The 18,438-nt window shown below is 49.8% G+C and overlaps 1 protein-coding gene across 2 annotated transcripts in view; it reads right to left on the reverse strand.

The window, feature by feature from the left end:
* Nucleotides 1–7,590: 7,590 nt before the first annotated feature.
* Nucleotides 7,591–18,438, reverse strand: part of EPS8L2 (EPS8 signaling adaptor L2) — a 49,035-nt gene continuing 38,187 nt past the window's right edge. The window contains exons 12-21 of one of the 2 annotated variants that reach the window (XM_084208652.1): nucleotides 17,511–17,585; nucleotides 16,716–16,864; nucleotides 16,446–16,572; nucleotides 15,956–16,071; nucleotides 13,982–14,093; nucleotides 13,105–13,212; nucleotides 12,114–12,255; nucleotides 10,717–10,900; nucleotides 10,179–10,311; nucleotides 7,591–9,842 (exon numbers count right to left, since the gene is read on the reverse strand). In XM_084208652.1, the coding sequence (XP_084064778.1) occupies nucleotides 9,771–9,842; nucleotides 10,179–10,311; nucleotides 10,717–10,900; nucleotides 12,114–12,255; nucleotides 13,105–13,212; nucleotides 13,982–14,093; nucleotides 15,956–16,071; nucleotides 16,446–16,572; nucleotides 16,716–16,864; nucleotides 17,511–17,585 (1,218 nt within the window). In that variant the 3' untranslated portion in view covers nucleotides 7,591–9,770. Of the gene's footprint in view, nucleotides 9,843–10,178; nucleotides 10,312–10,716; nucleotides 10,901–12,113; nucleotides 12,259–13,104; nucleotides 13,213–13,981; nucleotides 14,094–15,955; nucleotides 16,072–16,445; nucleotides 16,573–16,715; nucleotides 16,865–17,510; nucleotides 17,586–18,438 lie in introns of both variants that reach the window. The other variant, XM_084208651.1, reaches the window with a different exon arrangement.

An 18,438-nucleotide genomic window follows, 5' to 3' on the forward strand; every position in this document is an offset into this window, starting at 1 on the left:
AAACAACTAAGTAGTCTGACAGGCTGCAGTAATACACAGGAGCCTGGAGTGACTGGAAGCGTCCAAGGCCAGGTTGGACGGGGCTTGGAACAACCTGGGATAGTGGAGGGTGTCGCTGTTCACGGCAGAGGGTGGAATGGAATGGGCTTTGTAGTGAGAAAAAAAATGGCCTACCCATTTTTTAAGATGTTGCTGGCAGAGGAAAGTTCTTTGTTAGCTTCGTGTTGTAATCACCTGTTAAGAGTCGGTTGTTAACTCCCTACGGTTGAGAATTCCCCACTTTGTCAGTGCCACCCTGCCGGCCCTCAGGTGGATGGCCCTTCTCGGACAGTGCGAGGAGGGGACATCGGAGGGCATGCAAACGATCTCGGAGCCAGCATGCCACGGGAAAGCCACCCCACCAAATTTACCAAAAAAGACCCCAAAAACAACGAGCCAACACAGAATTAAGAGATTAAAGTGATGTCTGGACGTGAGGAACAAAGTCCAGAGCCTGCAGAGACGCCAAGACCCTTTTTTTTTTTGCCCCTTGCGGTAAACAGGAGGACCTCAGCTGGAGCCAGGACCCTGAAGTTCTGATCAGATAAACGGATAAAAGGTAGTCCCAGTGATTTCCTGAGAACTCAAACGTTAGTACTATTTCTTGGGGTTCAGAGCTGTACTGTTGTTCTTTTTCGAGCTGCTCTTGAGAGTGGTGGTCTTGTGACTGTGAGTGTGCTGGTGTTACCTACATGAGCTGATCACTTTTAAGAAATGCGTTAAGAAAGAGGAAATATCGTTTGCCCTATTTACTTCAGGCTTCAAGGTCCCTTACCACCCGGAACATTCCAGGATTTTACGAATATGTCGTCACTGCTCCCAGTGCCGGAGCACGACCGTGCCGTGGGCCCTGATTGTTGCGGCGCTCGCTGACGGCGTTGAGGGCCGAGCTCAGGGGAAGCCGCGGGGGCAGAGGGCGAGCGCCGGAGCGGCGCCACCCGCGGACAGCGTGTCCTGCAGCACCCCCTCGCGATCCCGCCGGGAACTGCAATGAACCGGGACTGCTTGTTCGCCTCTCTGAGCGTCGCGATCTCGTAAAATCCAACATCTGCAGGGTCTCAAGGCTACAGATATCCTGTTCACATCTGCATTCAGGATCTGCAAACGCTGACGTATGAGGCAGACAGGAAATTGTCGTGGAATTGGACAGGAATATCCTGCCAGGGACATAGATTAGCTGCCTGCTGTTATTGGAAATGTAATCAATAACAGAGGTATTTGTCATAAATAAAACTGAATGAGGAGAAAGCAAGGTTTTTTCACAACTGCCCTTGACTCACAGACTCTGGAGACCTTTGTGATGCTTGTGACTAATGAAGCTTTTGTGTGCAGAGAAGAGACGAACTGTGACCATGGTGTTGATGGGAGGTCGTTTCTGCATGACATGGGCAAGAAACTCATGAGAGACCCCGGACTGGGGACAGCGGGCGGGGCGGGGCGGTGCCGGACGGGGCTCGGTGGATCTGCGCGAGGCTGTGATTGAGTGCATGTGTGTGCGTGTTTGTGCGTGTGCGACGGTCACCGACAAACGCCGCTCCCACGGGGGCGGAGCTGGCCGCAAATCAAAGTCAGCAACGCCCAGGAGGGCGGCCCGAGCCGGAGGAGGCGGAATCGCTCCGACCCGGCTGCTGCCAGCACGCAAGATGGCGGATCCGGGCAGAACTCACGTGATACCATACCTAAGATGGCGGCCCTAACAGGAAGTGACTTCTGCCAGAACACAAGATGGCGGACTTTGGGCGGAACTCAGATTACCACATCTAAGATGGCGGCTTAGGGGGTATGGTACCCTTTCCAACATGGCGGCGATTCGCGCATGCACTTTGAGTAGCGAGAATATGCCGCCATGAACTGACCGCGTGCCCCGAAAGACGTCCCGGTGGGGACGGGGGCCTTGGTTGGAGGCACCGCGGGCGAGGGTGAGGCGGCGGCAGGCAGTGCCGGGGCAGCCTCTGTGCCGGGCACGGCGCGGGCCCGGCTCTGAGGGGGCTCCCGCCCAACCCGAGCCCCAAACCCCGGCCCGGCCCGGGTAAGCGGCGGGAGCGGCTGTTACGGCAGGCCCTCGGGGAGATCGTTCCTCGCCCCGGCCCGGGGAAGACATGAAAAGAGAAAATGGTCGAGAAAATAACTCAAACAACCTCTTCTGGACATGGTGTCGGTCAAGGGCCCTGTGTCACCGCAAGTGTGCCAAGCCCGTCTAAAGCAGCCCCCGCCCCCAGGCCACTGCTCTGGGCAGAGATGGAGATTTTCTCCTGGCTGTTGTTCTGGGTCAGTAACAGTTTGTCCTGGTAATTGGTGTTGTTGAATGTCATTGCTGCAATACTCCTTCACACGGGGTGCCCTGCACCAGCACTTACAGCTCCTACACCAGGGAGTAATTAATTTAATTAATTTAAATTGTAATAACAATTTATTAATTGTTATTAATTCAAGTAAATATTTTTTGTAATTTTTAGCAACATACCTGGTCTGCTGCCCTTAATCCTGACAGGGTTGTACAGAGGTTTGATTACACCTTTAAAGCAGTTTTTCTCCCCCAAACCCTAGTTAAAGTGACTGAGATCACACACAGGTGATGCCCTGGAACTCCTGGGTTAATGTTAATTCTTGCCAAATTATTTTTATGAGGTTAAATTCCAGTGGATCTCTACCAAAAGACAGAAGCCCTGAAGTACAGGCAGCTGTGGTGCAGGACCTGGTAACAATGCTGTGCCCTTGCCAGGATCTGTTCAGGTGTTCCTGTGGACCATTGGGTCCAGCTGCTGCCCCAGCACTGCCAGGGCCACCCCCATCCCACATCCCCAAGTGCCACATCAGGAGCCACCCACCAAGTGACAGGAATTGGGCTGAGGGCTGCAGGCACTGACAGAGTCACTGCTCTCTGGCAGTGGGGCTGGGCTTCCCAGAGGGGCTCCAATGCGCCTTCCCTTCTCCCTGGCCTTCCCAGGTAGGATGGCTGCTCTGAAGAGTGCAGGGGGAGCAGCCAAAGCCAGACTTGGGACCATTTCCCAGCAGTTCAGGAAATCTGTGCCACGAGCACTTTGAACTCCTAAAGGTGCTCAGCACCATTTCCTCTGGGTTTTTATGCACTTGGAAACAGATTTCAGGATCTACCAGTGAATTCAGTGAATTGTCCCAGCCAGAGACCTTTTTGCTGACCTGAAAGTAGCTTTTAAACCCCAGACCCACAGGCTTGCAGTGTTTTCCAGTGGCAGTGGGAAAACATGATGGAAAGATCCTGTTCAGAGATGCAGCTGCCCATTAGGGTCGGGTCAGCCAGGACAGCCCGGGCTGTCCTGTGTTCTCCTCTCTGATGGAAAACCACTTAGCTTTGCCATGTGGGATTGACTAAGGCTGTGAAGTGCAATCCAGAGCATCTCCAGGCTGCTGGTGCTTGGGGCTGTGGTGTTTGGTGCTCAGACAGCATTCCAGCCCGCATGCTCCTGGGTTGGATGTGCATTTCCACAGTTACTCAGACTGGGAAAAGGCCAAGAGTGTGGTGGGAAGGGCTTTCTCCCAGGCCTGGACACACTCGAGGCAGGGATGATTTTTAAATATTTGCTGTCTTTTGCTTCCCAGCCCAGGGCTAAGTTGGTGTTCCCCAAACTGCATGTGGAGTGAAGAGGTCTCTGTTGGGAGAGTGGGAGAAAGGGACACACTTGGTTGGTGTGTCCCGGATGGGCAGAGAAATCTTATAGTGCCAGTATAGGTTTGTGAGTGTTTAATCAGTCCAGGGGTGCCAACATGTCTCAGGCAGGTGGTTCAGGGCAGAGGGGAGCAAGGGCAGATGGACACTGGCACTGGATGTTTGGTCATGGCTGGAAAGGAGCAGCTGGACCTTCCCCAAGGTAGTGCTGGCTGTGGATTTGGGTCCTGTCTGGCCACAGAAGGATATGACAGCTGGAGACTGGGCAGGTTTGGGGACTGTGGTGTCCCAGCCTCTTTAGTTCTTGTCCCTGTTTGTTCCCTCGCAGTAGAACAGCATCCTTTCCTGGCTGGTTGTTCTCTGCAAACAGCAGAGCCTGGCCCTGAGGTTCCTCAGCGCTGGTGTGACTGTCCTTGTCACCTGCCCTTGGCACAGTCACTGGAGCTGCCTTTGCCATTCCCTGCAGAAGGGCAGGATCTGCCCAGAGCTGGGGGCACCCTGCAGAACACGGCCCCTCTTTTCCAGGAGGTGGGGGGGAGGGAGGGCAGGAGCCGCAAGGGACATTTTCCAGGCAGAGGGAACGAGGTCACTGGGAGAATTTCAGCTCCCAGCAGCTCTGTCAGTGCCAGAGGGACTCAGGGCTGGGAAGAGAACAGGGCAGCACTGGGAACCATGGAGCTGTGAAGAACTTCAGTGGGCAAAGGAATTAACATTGGAGAGATGGGAAAAACTATGGGAGGAGTTGAAAGGAGAAAAACTAACCTGGAATTTGGCTTTTGGTGTTGCTGTGTCTGGCCTGTCAGCTTCAGGCATAAAACTGGACTTGGAACATGTCCATGGTGAGCTGTGTGTTCTGCTCATGGGAAGACTGACCAGGGAAAGTGGATGTAAAGGCTTGGGGCAGTCTAGAGGGTTCATTGAGCCTGCAGGATCATGGCAAGTGCTGCCCTGGAAAACTCCAAGTTAAGAGTAATCAAAATATGAACTCATTAGACTCAGCTTTTAAAAACTTTATTCAAGATAAAAAAAGATGGGAATTACCTTGGTAGAAGAGCACCTCTGAAACAAAGCAGAATTAAAATACCTGTAAGCAGAAAACTCAGGAGAAATGGCTGCTGGCTCCTGGAGTCCTTTTCAGGCCTTTTCAGGCAGGTTTTGTACTGGATTGAATGGCAGTTTTGCCTTTTGGGACTGGGACCTGCATCCCCCTGGAAGGAGAAAATGTGGCTAGAGTGCAAGGGGAAAGACAGTTGTTGACATCAGCCCTTGGATTCCATTTCCTCCCAGAGGGTCTGTGCTGCTTGTGGTCCAAGGGAAATCAGTCCTGGAGTACCTGTGTGTTCACCTCTTGAGCTTGAAGGACACATTGGGGATGTGAAATTCCAGGGAAGCTGTCATTGCTGCAGTTGCAGAGTGAGAAACAGTGGAAGCTGTTTGCTGGCTGCTTGTTGCCCACCTTCTCCTCAGTCCCCTGGAGCTCCAGGTCCTCACATGTCACTTTTGTTTTTCCAAGGGTTTTGCTGAAGGATTTCTAAATGTAGTAGTGGGATTTGCTGCAGCTGGAATTCATTTCTGTTTCAGGAGATGTTTCATTATATGGTCTGTTTTTTTCCCACAACTGAATCATCCCCTCCATGAAGAGTCCATGTTGTTCTACATGGCTGCTTTGGTTATGGGTCAGAGGGAGAGAAGGGAAATGAATTTTTATGATCTTGAAATTTTTGCAGACAGAAGTGGGATGACATCTTGCTCCTTCCCAAAGCACTGCAGGCATATGGGAATACCTCAGTGCTGGCACAGTTGTCTGAGAAATGACAGCGTTTGAGAGGTTTAAGTGTTAATAACAACTCTTTTGTCTCTTGGTTGCAAAGATTCAGTCCTGCAGGCTGAGGAGGGAAAAAAGGAACTTCTGTTATTAATGGAAAAGTTTCTGCCATTCCTAGTGCAGACTTTTAAATCTTTATATGGTTTACTGTCCAGTATCTGTACATAGAGAATGACTGATTTGAAGTAAAAATTGAGATAAATCAGTGGTGGATAGGAAGGGAAAACTTTAGGAGTAAACTTGAGGTGGCCTATATTGGAGAGCATGAATATTTTGAAGTAAACTGTGGCAATCAGTAGTGCACTGGTAGGGAAAGTTTTGGGGGTAAAATCTGAGGTAATCTTTAGGGAAGAGGATGAACATACTTGAGGTTAAAATCAGGCAATCAGTAGTGAACAGTTAGGGGAAAAAATTTTGGGGTAAAACTGGAGACAATCTCCAAAGTAGGGAAGGAATACCTGTAAAAAATGAGGAAATCAGAAGTGGACAGAAAGGGACAATTTGGGGGAAAACTTGAAGGCTTTCCCAGGGAAGAGAACAAACATGATGAGGTAAACTGAGAGAGTCACTTGTGGACACATAGTGAAAATTTTACGGATAGAAATTGAGATATTCTCCAGGAGATAGAGAATGAATATTTTGAGGTAAAAACTAGATAATTAGTAATGGACAGGTAGGGCAAACCTTGTGGGAAAAACCTGAAATAATCTGTAGCGCAGAGCATGAACCTTTTGCGGGAAAAATTAGATAAATACTTATCCTTTACTTCTCTGTGTAATAACTGAATCTCCACCTGCTGTGAGCCATTCCTTGAGTTCTCCTGGAGAAAACCTCACAGCAGAGGAGTTTACAAAGAGCCCAGAGCTGTGTCTGCCTGTGCTGCCCCAGCCTGGCAACATCCTCGGGGGACACCGACATCTCTGCGGCTGTGGGGGCTCGCGTGCCTATAAGGGATGGTGCGTGCCCGGAGGGAACCGGCCTGAGCGCGCTCCCGCGCCAATCCCAGCCCGGCTGGGCGGCAGCGGCCAATCAGAAGCGCGGACACGAGACGGACGCGGCCGGGAGGAGCCGGGGCGGGGCAGCGGGAGGGAGGACGATTCTGATTGGCTGGTTCGTGGGCCTGGGGGTCGGGGCGGGCGGTCGCCTTGGCGACCCTGGCGCCGCCATTGTCCCCAGGAGAGCGTGTCTGGGGCTCTGCCGGCCCCGGGACCTCCCGGCCCCGGCCTCTCCGGTCCCCAGAAGCACCCGGGGGTCTTCCCCACGGCCGGTGCGGCGCCCGACCCGCCCCGGAGGCACCCGTTCCTCATGGCCGCGCGGGGCCCGGACGCCGTCAGTGCCTCAAGATGGCGGCGGGCGGGCCCTGAGGGGAGGCGGCCGTGAGGATAGGCGGCCGTGAGGGAAGGCTCGGAGCCGCGCCGGTGGTGCCCCGCTGCAGGAGCTCAGCGCTCTGTGCTCCCTCCCCTGCCGTCGTGGCAAGGTTCGAAATGTCTTGTCGGGCACAGCTCCAGCCGCCGAGAGAGTCCCCGACCCAGCAGGGCAGGTGTTTTGGGCTCTTGGTTTGCCTAAACTTTATTTAGACTGTAGAGGAGGTGATCTTGTTAGTGTGGTCCTACTTGGGAATTGAACTCCCCTAAACATCTACAAAAGGTATTACCAGTTATTTCAACTGAGTAACTTAATTACTGGGGAAAAGAGAAAACAAACTTGCCTCCTGAAACTGAGGATGGCTCTTGGCTGGAATTGGAGAATCTGTGTAACAGGCCCTCAGTCAGGGGTTTATGGTGTTCCTTCTTTCTATATTGTTCCACTTAGGACGACTGCCACAGTCGTTCCCCTTTCTGATAAGCACAAATGTGCTTTTGTACAGCCTTGTCATAGCTTGCCCCTGTTTTTAAAACACAGCTGTCCAGGCCACAACACCCTTCCTGTTGAATGTCAGTCCCCAAACCCAAAAGGAAATGTGTGGTTTCAGACATTTTGCTGAGTTTCTGAGACTGTCAGTGACAAACCATTATGAGAACCCAGTGAACGAGACAGAGATGGATTTATAAGTATAACTTAACTATTTTAATAACTCTTGTACAGTGCATGGTTATATCATTGTCTCCTTCGCTCAGTTACATCAATGTACAGTACTTTATAGCAGTGTCTGCAGGCAGTACAAACAGAACAGACGCACAGCTCAGTCGCATGGAAATTTGTAAAAGTGACCTCTGCGATAAGGTCTGCTGAGATATTTGTTTTGGGAAGTGCTCCTGTGGCTCCCAGCATTACAGAGCTGTCGTGTACACTCCTATTAAAATCCCAGATAACTGTAATACTCTGTGATTTGCTTTCCTCTACACTCCACTAGAAGGTGGGGTGTTTCCTAGCTCACCATTTATTTTTATTTTCATTTTAGAAACTTTTTCACCTCCTGTGCTTGCCATCCTGCTTCTCTTCTCCACCCTAATCCAGAGCCAGGGCTTCTCAGGAGGATTGTCCTCTTCATCCCTCCCTGACAAGGTGAGTGCTCTTCTCAGATCCCAGCAGGGCTGTGACTAAACCCAGGATCCCCCCCTGCCTGCACCCTAATTCTGCTGGTGCCAGTAGTGTCCTCTTTCAAATGAAGAAAACAGATTATCCATCGGAGACAGGAATAAAGCCAAAACTGAGGTGCACTGGTGCTCTCAGATTCAGACACGAGTTCCCCAACGCTGTGTTAAAGCTTTTTCCATTAAATGTGCAAGGACAGACACAAATTTGGGCAAAGACTCAGCAGTGCTGAGAGAGAAAACCCAACTGTCCCTGGGCTGTGGGCAGCTCTGGAGCTGTGTTTGCTTCACTGCTTTGCAATCAGGTTGGTCTGTCAGTTAAATAGAGATAGAAATGCAATGTGCCAAACTTGCTGTGGATAGGAACTATGCTGCTTGCTTGAGTTTTGAAATTGGGAGTAAATTTTGGAAGCATAATCACTAATTCTGCCTCTAGGGGGAAAGATTTTCCTCACCCCCTATTTACAGATTGTTATATATAAATGCACATAACTTTATGAAGGAAAACAGGAAGTCAAGAGCAACACCCTGCGCTAAATTAGATGGTTTTTTTTTCCTTGTGCCCCTTTCCTTTATTTGGAGTTAAACCTGCCTTTCCCAGTGTGCTTTGGGGTTTCAGCTATTTGGGAATAATTTCAGCTTTTTACAGTGAAAATGTGAAGGTGGGATGAGTGACCAACACCCTGGGAAGGGCTGTGGGCGTGCCTGGGACGGGAGCAAATGGTCAGGGCTTATCTTCTCCTGGTTTGAGGCCGGGTTTGGCAGCACCACAACATTCCAGTGCAGCAGGATCAGTGGCCCAGGGAAGGGCTGCACAGCTGCCCTGAGCCCAGGCCTGTGCATCAGCAGCAGTGGGCAGGTGGAGCTCACCTATGTCCGAATTCAGATCCCTTTGTTTGTCACTCCTGCTCGTTTATGGGCTCTGAGAGCTCATCTCAGCTGCTCAGAGACAGCACTATCTGGTCTGTGGATTTAAGGAGGCAGCCAGACTTTGGGAATGTGTGTTGCCATTCCAGCCTTGTCCAGTGAGGGGGCACAGGGGGACAGGAAGTTGTCACAGGGCTGTGCTCATGGGCTGCAGGGGACACCTGCACTGAGGAGGAAAGGGAAATGGGGCTGCCTTTGGCTGCCCAGAGGGGTCCTTACTCCCCATCCCTGGAAGTGTCCAAGGCCAGGCTGGACAGGATTTGAACAGCTTGGGCTTGGGAAAGGCGTCCCTGCCCGTGATGGGGGGTGGAACAGGATGAGCTTTAATGTCCTTTCCTTGAAGCCAAACCACTGCAGGGTTCCAAAGCCTTGTTCCGTGGTGCAGGGGCCAGGCCCTGAGGCTGGCCCCTCCTGAGCTGTGTGCCAGGCCTGCTCTGCCAGCGAGGGGTGGGAGCAGGGACAGCCCTCGGAGAAAAGCTCTGGGGGTCTTTGTTTCAATCCAGCCCTGGCCGTACATCCAGCCCCGTGGGAATCCTGCTCTGATCGCATGCACGGAAAATTTCAGTATAAAATATATAGTTATAAAAAAAATACTTCATGCAAAATTAAAACACCTTTCCCAGTGGGATATGGTCTTACTGTTAACCCTTCCCAACAGTGTTCAAGGAATTGTCACTCTGATGGCAGCTGGCCCCTAAGGGGAGCTCTGCTGCCTCCGGCCTGGGCCGGGAATTGTTGCTTTCATTCCCTTTTTTTCTGCACTACTTAGGGCTAAGAGCTGAAATAAAGCAGAGAGACTTTAATTAGCAGAATCAATCCTTTCCTGGCGGCGCTTCATGATTTCCAGGAGCTCTGACTCCCCTCTGCTTTTCTGGAATGGAAACAAAACAGGAAGTTTGGATTTGAACTTCAAGCTGTAGTTAAATTGCAGTATTTAATGAATGCTGTGGGAGTAGAGCTAGTTTCAAAGGGATAGGTGATATCAGTGAAAAGCAGATTAATTAGTGGAAACAGGGGGATCTTATGGATTTGAGGCCTTTTAGCTTAAAAGACACTCCAGAATTTTTACATGTGCTTTATTGCTTGTGTGGGTTTGGTTGCATTTTTTTCCCCCAATTGTGTTTATTAAAATGCCTGTTTAATGAGCTATCTGACACTGTTGGTACAGCCCCCCATTCCAGCAGGAATTATCCAGGAAAACACTTACCTCCAGCTGGTTTTTCTCCACCGTGATCTTGCTGTACACTCTGTTTCCCTCATCACCACACACCTTCTTCAGCTCCTCTCTGTTGAGGGAGAAGAGCTGAGCTCCAGTGAGAATGCCCAGGTGTTCCACGGTCCTGAGGAGACACAAAGTGGGAGAGGATGGTTGTGCTGCACATGGCCTCGTGCCAGAGGTGAGGAGTGGGAGATGGGAGGCTGGGAGCTGCACTGGGCATGCATCACAGGGCCCTGGGGCTGTGCCAGGGTGGCAGCTGTAATTCCAGTGGCATTTCAGGCCGTGGGTTTAGTTTGTGGATTATTTTTCTCCAAGAAAATGTTTATAGGAAAGAAAGGGAGTGAGTTGGGGCTCTGAACATCCTGGTTATTGAGCTTGGATTTAATGGGGTTGAAATCTAATTTGCAACACAGGCTCTGTAGGTAAATCCCAGTGACTTGTCCCAGGTGAGATGGTGCCAGCAGCCTCCCCAGCTCCTTCTCCAGGGAAGGACAAGCATTTAATGTGGCAATAGAGCAAATCTTACTCTTTGCTGAATGACTTGGCCTCCAGCCAGGCTTTGACTTCTTCAGTGCTGGATTCAAAGGTGAGGGGCACAAAAACTTGCTGAGGCTTTTCCACTTTGAAATTCCTGTGGGGAGGCTGAATTTTATTGTTTGTGATCTTCTTTAGCAGCTCGTCGTTCAGCTCATCCATTTGGTGAATAAGTTCTGTAGAAACAGGTAGAGAATGAAATCAAATCTTCGGTCAAAAATCCCATTAAATGTGTTTATGGGGAAATTGTAAGGAAAATGGGGGTGTGGCTCAACAATTTTATTTAAATTCAGCCCAGAAAGGGGGTTCCCATTTTCCTGTGCCCGTGTTGCCATTTATTTTCCTCCCATCACTCCTTGGCTGTTGCCTGATGTGGAAGGACAGATCTGTGAGGATCTACAATTGGAGAGCTGGGATTGAGACCTTTTCAGTCCTCTCTGCTACTTCTAGTCAGTGATTTGCTGATCCCAGAGCTCCAGGTTTTGCTCCACAGCGGAACAGAAGTAGCAGGAAGCACAAACTGGGAGTAAGGAACACATCTCATGACGAGATGTGCTTGAAGGTCCCTGTGATTCTGGGAAGACTCCAGTGACACTTCATCCAGTGTCACTTTCCCCATGAAACTCCTGAGGACTGTGGAGAATAACTTGGTGTTACGAACATATTTGTGTCCTTGTATTGAGGGCCTTTCCATTGTCCCAAAAGGGCTCCTGCTTCCAAGAGTGGACAGGGTGGGATAAGGGATGAGGAGAGCGGGGCCCCTGGTCTCTCTCCTGCTCTGTGACCCCCACAACATGTCCAGGGTGAAGGAGGGACATGGATCTCCTGTTTGGCTGGGAATTCTGTGGAACCACATAAAGGAACCAGCCAGGCAGGCACTGTGTGGCAGCATATGAGCAAAAGGAAAGAAGAGAAAGGGATTGGCAGGAGGTCTTCCTTAGACACATTTAAATGTTTTGGAAGAGAAAGGAAACTCTCTTCTTGGGAGGAGGAACCACATAAAGGAACCAGCCAGGCAGCCACTGTGTGGCAGCATATGAGCAAAAGGAAAGAAGAGAAAGGGATTGGCAGGAGGTCTTCCTTAGACACATTTAAATGTTTCGGAAGAGAAAGGAAACTCTCTTCTTGGGAGGAGGAGGAGGAAGGTCAAGCTGGAGGAAGGAAGAATTATTGCCCTGCTTGTCCCGGGCTGTCCAAGAGCCTGGGAGGTGCCACAAGCTCCAGGGCTGCTCTCTTGGCTCTTGTCCTACCTGCATTGGCCTCCAGACCAGGTGCTGTTCTATTTCTGATCACTGAAGCGTACAGGGGACTCCCTTGGGTAGGTCTGGTCCCCAGAGCACCCAAACCCAGGGACCCCAGCATGGGACACAGAGTGGGACGCACACGTACGTTCTTTGGCGTCCTGTGTAGAGTTGCGTGATAACATCTCACTGCCCCACTTATCCCCGGCGTAGCTGGCAGGCAGCTTGTGAGTTGGACTGGATGGGCCATAGCCCCTGGGGCTCAGGTCTCCTTTGTACCTCTGGTTAGACTGCTTAGAAAGGAGGGGGGGAAAAAAAGTAAGACTTTTTTTTCTGCCATTTTTCATTTTCATTTAAGAGACAAACTGCCATGTTGTCCTTGTGCTGATGTGGGGCTGGTGAGACCAGAGGTGGAGCTGCATGGAAAAAGTTAATTTCTGGGAATGAAGAACACAAAGCAAAGTCTGAAGGGAATGAGGGCATGAGGGAATCCTAGCCATGCCAAACATGTACAATCCCATTGGAAGGCAAAGCCTCGCTGCTCCGTAGCTGGGATGTGAAGCGTGACCACTGCCAAGGGCCTGGAGCAGACTGGGAAGTTTTTTGACATTTTGATTAAACTCGCAAGGATTTATCCAAAAGCCTGCTGGGTCCCCTTTGGCTTTGCCCAAACTCTGCAATACCAAAATAGGGAAGCAATTCCATGCTTCCCTAGGGTATTTAGGACAGCTCCACATTTCAGTAGTACAAGTTGCAGTATTCACTTAATTTTCATTTAAATAGCATTTCCATCTGCCTCCACTGGAGTGATGTGTTCCTCCTGCTGAACTGAACTGGGTGAGGGAAGTGTCCATCTTTAATTTAATCCCCAGCAAAAAGCTTGACATGGAAAAATTTGGAAGACAGGAGGCTGCTGCACAAATGGGACGGATAGGCCTTATTTGGGAAGGTGATCATGGCAAAATGGGAGTTTTATCATAGAAGATTCAGGAATCTTCTGACTTTTTCTTCTTCTGAAGGTTCATCCTGACTTGTGCATAGTATCCTAAGAAATCCAGGGAGGTCTAATGACAAGATTATTCCCAGAGGCAGATTGTGCCCTGCAGCTGGTACCAGTCATGTACCACCTGACTACAGACCTGTTCAAGTTCTTCCAGTGTCACCACATCCAGGATATTGTATGGAACGTAACCGGCCTGCCCACTCCGGTTGAGCAACTTCCACCATTGCTTATTATCTTCCAACACCTGAAAGAGGGACAAAAATAAATCTGCTAGTGGGAACATGGGATTTCAGGCATATACAACCAGGCTACAGTGGGGAGGGACCACCCAGAAGGTGAAGTTGCCAGAAGGATATCACTGAGGCCAGGAGCTCTGTTTAGGTCTGCTGCTCTTAGATGTAATCCAGGATTGAAACTTTTTCTGGAGGGCATCAGAATTTATCATAAGGATGAAGAGGAGAGCACCTCTGGGTGCTGAAGAACTCATAGTTGCTATGTAATGTCCCTGTTTCTCCAGATCTTTCTTTTCCAGTGACTGAGTTTCTGTTGTCTTTTTGTGTTAAAATAAATAAATAAAAATTTTAAAAGCTACATTTTGCACAGAAACCTTTTCCCCAGGTCCCAGCCCAGTGTTAGTCCAAGTAACGTCCCACGTTTTCCAGCTGCAGGAAGAGAAAGGTTATGAAAAAGGTGTTTTATTCAGAGAAAACAATTCCTCATGGAGGGGGAAGTGGTAATAAGGAGCACAGACCCAGCAGGGGATGAGCAGGGCACAACAGGGAGTTGTTGTCCTCCCTCCTCACCGTGGTTAAGATGGGCCTGATGTGTTTGAGCTGAGGAGGTGAGCCAGCCCAGCACAGACAGTCTGTTCCAGCTTTGGATTTGAGCAAAGCCCCGTGTCACTGCTCACACATCACCAGGGAAAAAGGAGTTGGTGCTGGCTGCTATCCTGAGCTCTCTCCTGCCCCTGGGAAGGGGAGGGGACACACCTTTTCCCAGGAGCAGTCACGTACCTCCAGGATTTCATCCTTCAGCACCGAGAGCTCGTTGGCGTTTCGTGCAGTGAAATCGTAGCGGATTTTGGCAAATCTCCTGGGCACAGCCACTCCCTGGGCCTCGAAATTCCTGCAGGAGAGAAAACCTGGAGTTTTAATGGAGGCCCACCCAATTACAAGGCCAAGAAAATTGAAATTGGAGAAGAGAAATTATCCTTTCCCTGTTCCACCATGCATCTCTACTACCTGATGTTCCTACCAGGACCAGTGATAGGGTAAATGAGAAAAAAAATTATTATTTTGCTGATATAATTGGATTTAAGGTCTTTTGCTGTGGATTTATATTCTTGTACTAAAGCTTGTAAATCTTTTAGATTAGAACAGAAAACCATGGAAAAGCAGTCTGGCTTGATGTTTTTTTTCCCAGACTAAAGCTGGTGATAGAAAAGTGGATGGTCAGCTGAAACCTTGACTCAAATCCCTGCAAAGTGATGTGTCAAGTCACGGTGGAGGATTCATGTGGAAGTCTGGAAGAGTTTGGTGACACTCAGAGATGTGACAATTTTCAAGATGTGAGCTCATGTAAACAAGGAAGCAGATGGAGCCTCGAAACTCTGAACTAAAAGTACTTTGATGAAGGTTTTGTACCAAGGAGTAACTGGTGGTGGAAGATGAGCATTGAAGCTGTTGAAAGGTGGAAGAGCCATTTTTCCCTTGGGAAAAAGCCTGAGGCAAAAGAGTGGCCTGGTTGGTTCTGGGTTTGGAAGTGAACTTTCCAAGACTTCTGAAGAAAGGGTTTTCTCCATTTTCTAGAATTCTGTCTCATTAAGAAAAGTTGTCTGAACCCGCACCCTGTCAGTTCCCTGGGGTAGAGGTGGGCAGGACTGGAATATATTGTTTTATTCAGCCTCTAATCAGTGGGGTTGTCTTTGGTTGTGTCTAAAGCCAAGGGGAAGCTGCTGTCTCCAGTGAAATAAAGCTCCTTCCTCAGCTGAAATGTTTTCCAGCAGCACTGGAAAGACTTCAGGCCGCTCTTCCCTGGCCCTGTGTTTCCAATGGGCAAGGTTTGTGTGTGCCCTTCCCTTAGGGCAGATTCCCCCTGTAGGCAGCTTTGGCCTGTGCAACCTGTGGTGGCTTTGAGATGAATGGAGAGATCCTCAAGGGTGTCCAGAAGAGGCCAGGAAGGGCCGGGAAGTGCTCCAAGGACTGAAGCATTACACAGACAGGCTGGGAGAGCTGGGAATGTTCAACCTGGAGAAGAGAAAGTTCCAGGGAGCCCTTAGAGCCCTTTCCGGTGCCTAAAGGTGCCCCAGTGCCTAAAGGGGCTCCAAAAGAGCTGGAGAAGGACTTTGAGGAAGAGGCTGGAGTGACAGGACAAGGGGCAATGGCTTCTCACTGCCAGAGGGTGGGTTTAGATGGCATATTGGGAAGAAATTCTTCCCTGTGAGGATGGGGAAGCCCTGGCACAGGCTGCCCAGAAAAGATTGCTGCCCCATCCTAGGAAGTGTTCAAGGCCAGGCTGGACAGAGCCTGGAGCAACCTGGGATAGAAGAAGGTGTCCCTGTCCCTGGCAGGGGGTTGGATCTTTAAGGTCTCATCCCACGCAATCTATTCTATAATCCCATGATTCCAATGTCTCTACACATGTGGAGAACCAAAGTACAGTGCAGCATCTTTGGCATCTGATCCTGAAGGTCACTTTGGTGGGCTGATGTTGGGAAACAAAACCTATGGATGGACTGATGAAGTCAGCCAATATTTTTGTCTCCTGTGATGGAAAACACCTGGGATTCCTTTCCTTGCAGAGCATCGGGGGTTAAACAGCAGGCAGTGCTCATAGGAATAATCCCTCAACTGATCTTTGGTGGTTATTAATAGTGGCAGGGAGTTGTCTCCAGGATGCCCAACCTTCCCAGTGTCACCATATGTGTCCGTGTGTGTTCAAGAGGTTCCAAGGTAGGAGGTGAAGTTCCGGGGGTGCAGATCCATTACCTATTTCCATGTGGAGTGGCATTCTGTTTGAAGGCATCCCCGGGCTGTGTCTGCTCAGCTGCCTGGCCACGCTTGAGTGAGGAGTTCCGGTAAGGATATCCATTGGCTGAGGAGAGCTGGAAAGGCAGAGTGGAGTCAGTGTTATCAGGAAAGGGGAAAGCTGATCCGAGAAAAGGAGAGGGATAGTGGGAAATGAGTCATGGCCTGGCAGCTTTTGGTCAAGATGTTCTTTAGGGAAGCCTGTGTCCCAGGAGCTTAGTGACATTGTAGTGTCCAATTGCCTTGAGTGAGGAGAGGCTGATTATTGCTGCCCTTTTTCAGCCTCACAATTTGCTTTCCATATTTAATGCTCTGGTTGTTGGAGTGACCAGATCCAACTGAGTTTTGATCCAACTACTTGTTGTACACCACCACACCCCCCCGCAGCTCCATCTCTCTGGAAAAAGGGGAGGGAGAGAGAAGAGAGGATCCCCAGGGACACAAGACTAACCTCCTCTTGCAAGTGTCCGATGTCTATTTCCCAGGGAGCTCCACGGAAGATTTCTGTGGGTGGTTCCCAGCCATTGCGGAATTTAGGGATATAGGTGGGTATGTTCGCGTCTCGGGGCCACTCAGCTCTAGACAGAAAGTGGGACTATGAGGTGACATTCACAGCAATGTGTCTTTGAGAGCATCCCCTCAAAGGAGAAGCAGGAGCATCAGGGCATCCAAGCATCCCCTCTGCCTGGGGAGCCTGGGGAGATGGCAGTTCTGTCCTCACCTGGATCTGGTCCATGTCTCACCCAGGGAATCCCAGAGGTTTATCTCTTTGGGTGTCAGGTGTCCTCTCAGGAAATCGGTGGCATCTTTAGAAAGCAGTGGGCTGAGGACAGACCGGGCCAGCTCAGGGCCACCACAGCTATTGATGATCTGAGTCACACATAAACCACACAAAGAGGAGAGAACTTGCAACAGTCAAAATGTCAAACCAGGGACACAGAGGAGCAGGAATCAAAGACAAAGCTGATCCTTGGATCAGCTCAGTCACCTCAAGAAACATCAACCTAAGTCTTTGAAGGAGACTGGATAGTTCAGGGGAACATGAAATTTTTTTAGCTTGGAGTCAAAGATCTATAAATGAGCTGCTGCTACAGACAAGTGAAGTGTCACAAGCTGACACTTCAAAAAATGGAAATTATCTTGCTATTCCTGTATCCTTTCTGGCTCCTTTTCCAAGTTGGGATTTCTGCCTCCAAGCATTTTCAATGCAAATACTGAGCTGTGTTTGCCTGAAGGTGAGACCAGACATATTCCCAGTGGGAACCCCAGCTCACTGCCCCTTTTGTTCACAGTAATGCTTTATTGATTGGATGGAAAGATTAATATTTGCTGGGGTTCGTGTATCTACTTCAAGCTGCAAACTGGATCAGAGGCCAGGAACAACTGTCATCACTTCTGGAAGTTCCTGAGAAAGCTGTGGCCGGGCATGAGCAGTTTTCTAACCTTTCTGCACAATCTGTCTCCTTGTAAGTGTGAGGTAGAAATAAAAAGAGTGAGGCCTGGGAATAAGATTTACCAGTTCCAGTGGCCCAAATAGGAAATGCACCAGCTCCGAAGCGCTGGGGTTCTGGATGTGCTTCCTCAGTTTGGCCTGGAAAGAGAAACACAGTTTAACCCTAACCTGAGTGTGCCTTCTCTTCTCTGTCAGATAGTGGGGGTGTTGCTGGCTGATGAGAAGAGTAAGGGATGGAGGAGTAGGAATCATTCATTTTAATTTTGTGTCCATTTCTAATTCCTGATGAATTTCTGGATGGGTGGGGTACCCTCTCTGTTAAATCAGTGCCTTGGAAGGTAGTTTGAACAGACACAAAACCCTGGCTTATTTTGAAAGTCCTAGGGAGGAAAGGCCAGGGTTATGGTTGCTTCTGCCTCTTGCAGGGTTGAGAATCCCACTAGTTCCATGAAGGAAAACAACAGGATTGGTGTTTTGAGGGTCCCTTTGCAATTGCTGATAAGGGAAAATCTCCACCAAGGTCTTGCCTGTGGCACCTGGAGCTGCCCTGGCCACTGAAAGGCTCCAAATCCAGTTTTATTTCAGGTGAACTGTGGCAGAATGGAGGAGCAAACACTTGGGATTAATTTACTGTAAGAACTGTGTTTTGGTAGCAGCAATCAGCGGAGCTGTGGTGAGAAACCTCTCCAGTTAGTGCTTCCATTCAAGATCCTTCTCCTGTTCTGGGCTCCTAGCACTGCTGCCATGAGAAACAGGCTCCCTGCTCCTACTGAAATGCAAAGCATTTGAAATGCTGGAGACTAAACATTAATGTGGAGTGGGAAGTGAGAAACAACTGCTGGCAGCAGGGTGACCCAGTGAATGGGCACTTCCCAGGGACTTCACAGCCATGTGGTGAGGAATGTGGCACGGATCCACCACTGAGTCCCAGCTCTGCTCCACGCTCAACCTTGGGCTCTTGCCAGGAGATAAGCTGCTCCTTCTGATCCTG

Source organism: Fringilla coelebs, assembly GCF_963513975.1.
Source record: "Fringilla coelebs genome assembly, chromosome: 6".
NCBI lineage: Eukaryota > Metazoa > Chordata > Aves > Passeriformes > Fringillidae > Fringilla > Fringilla coelebs.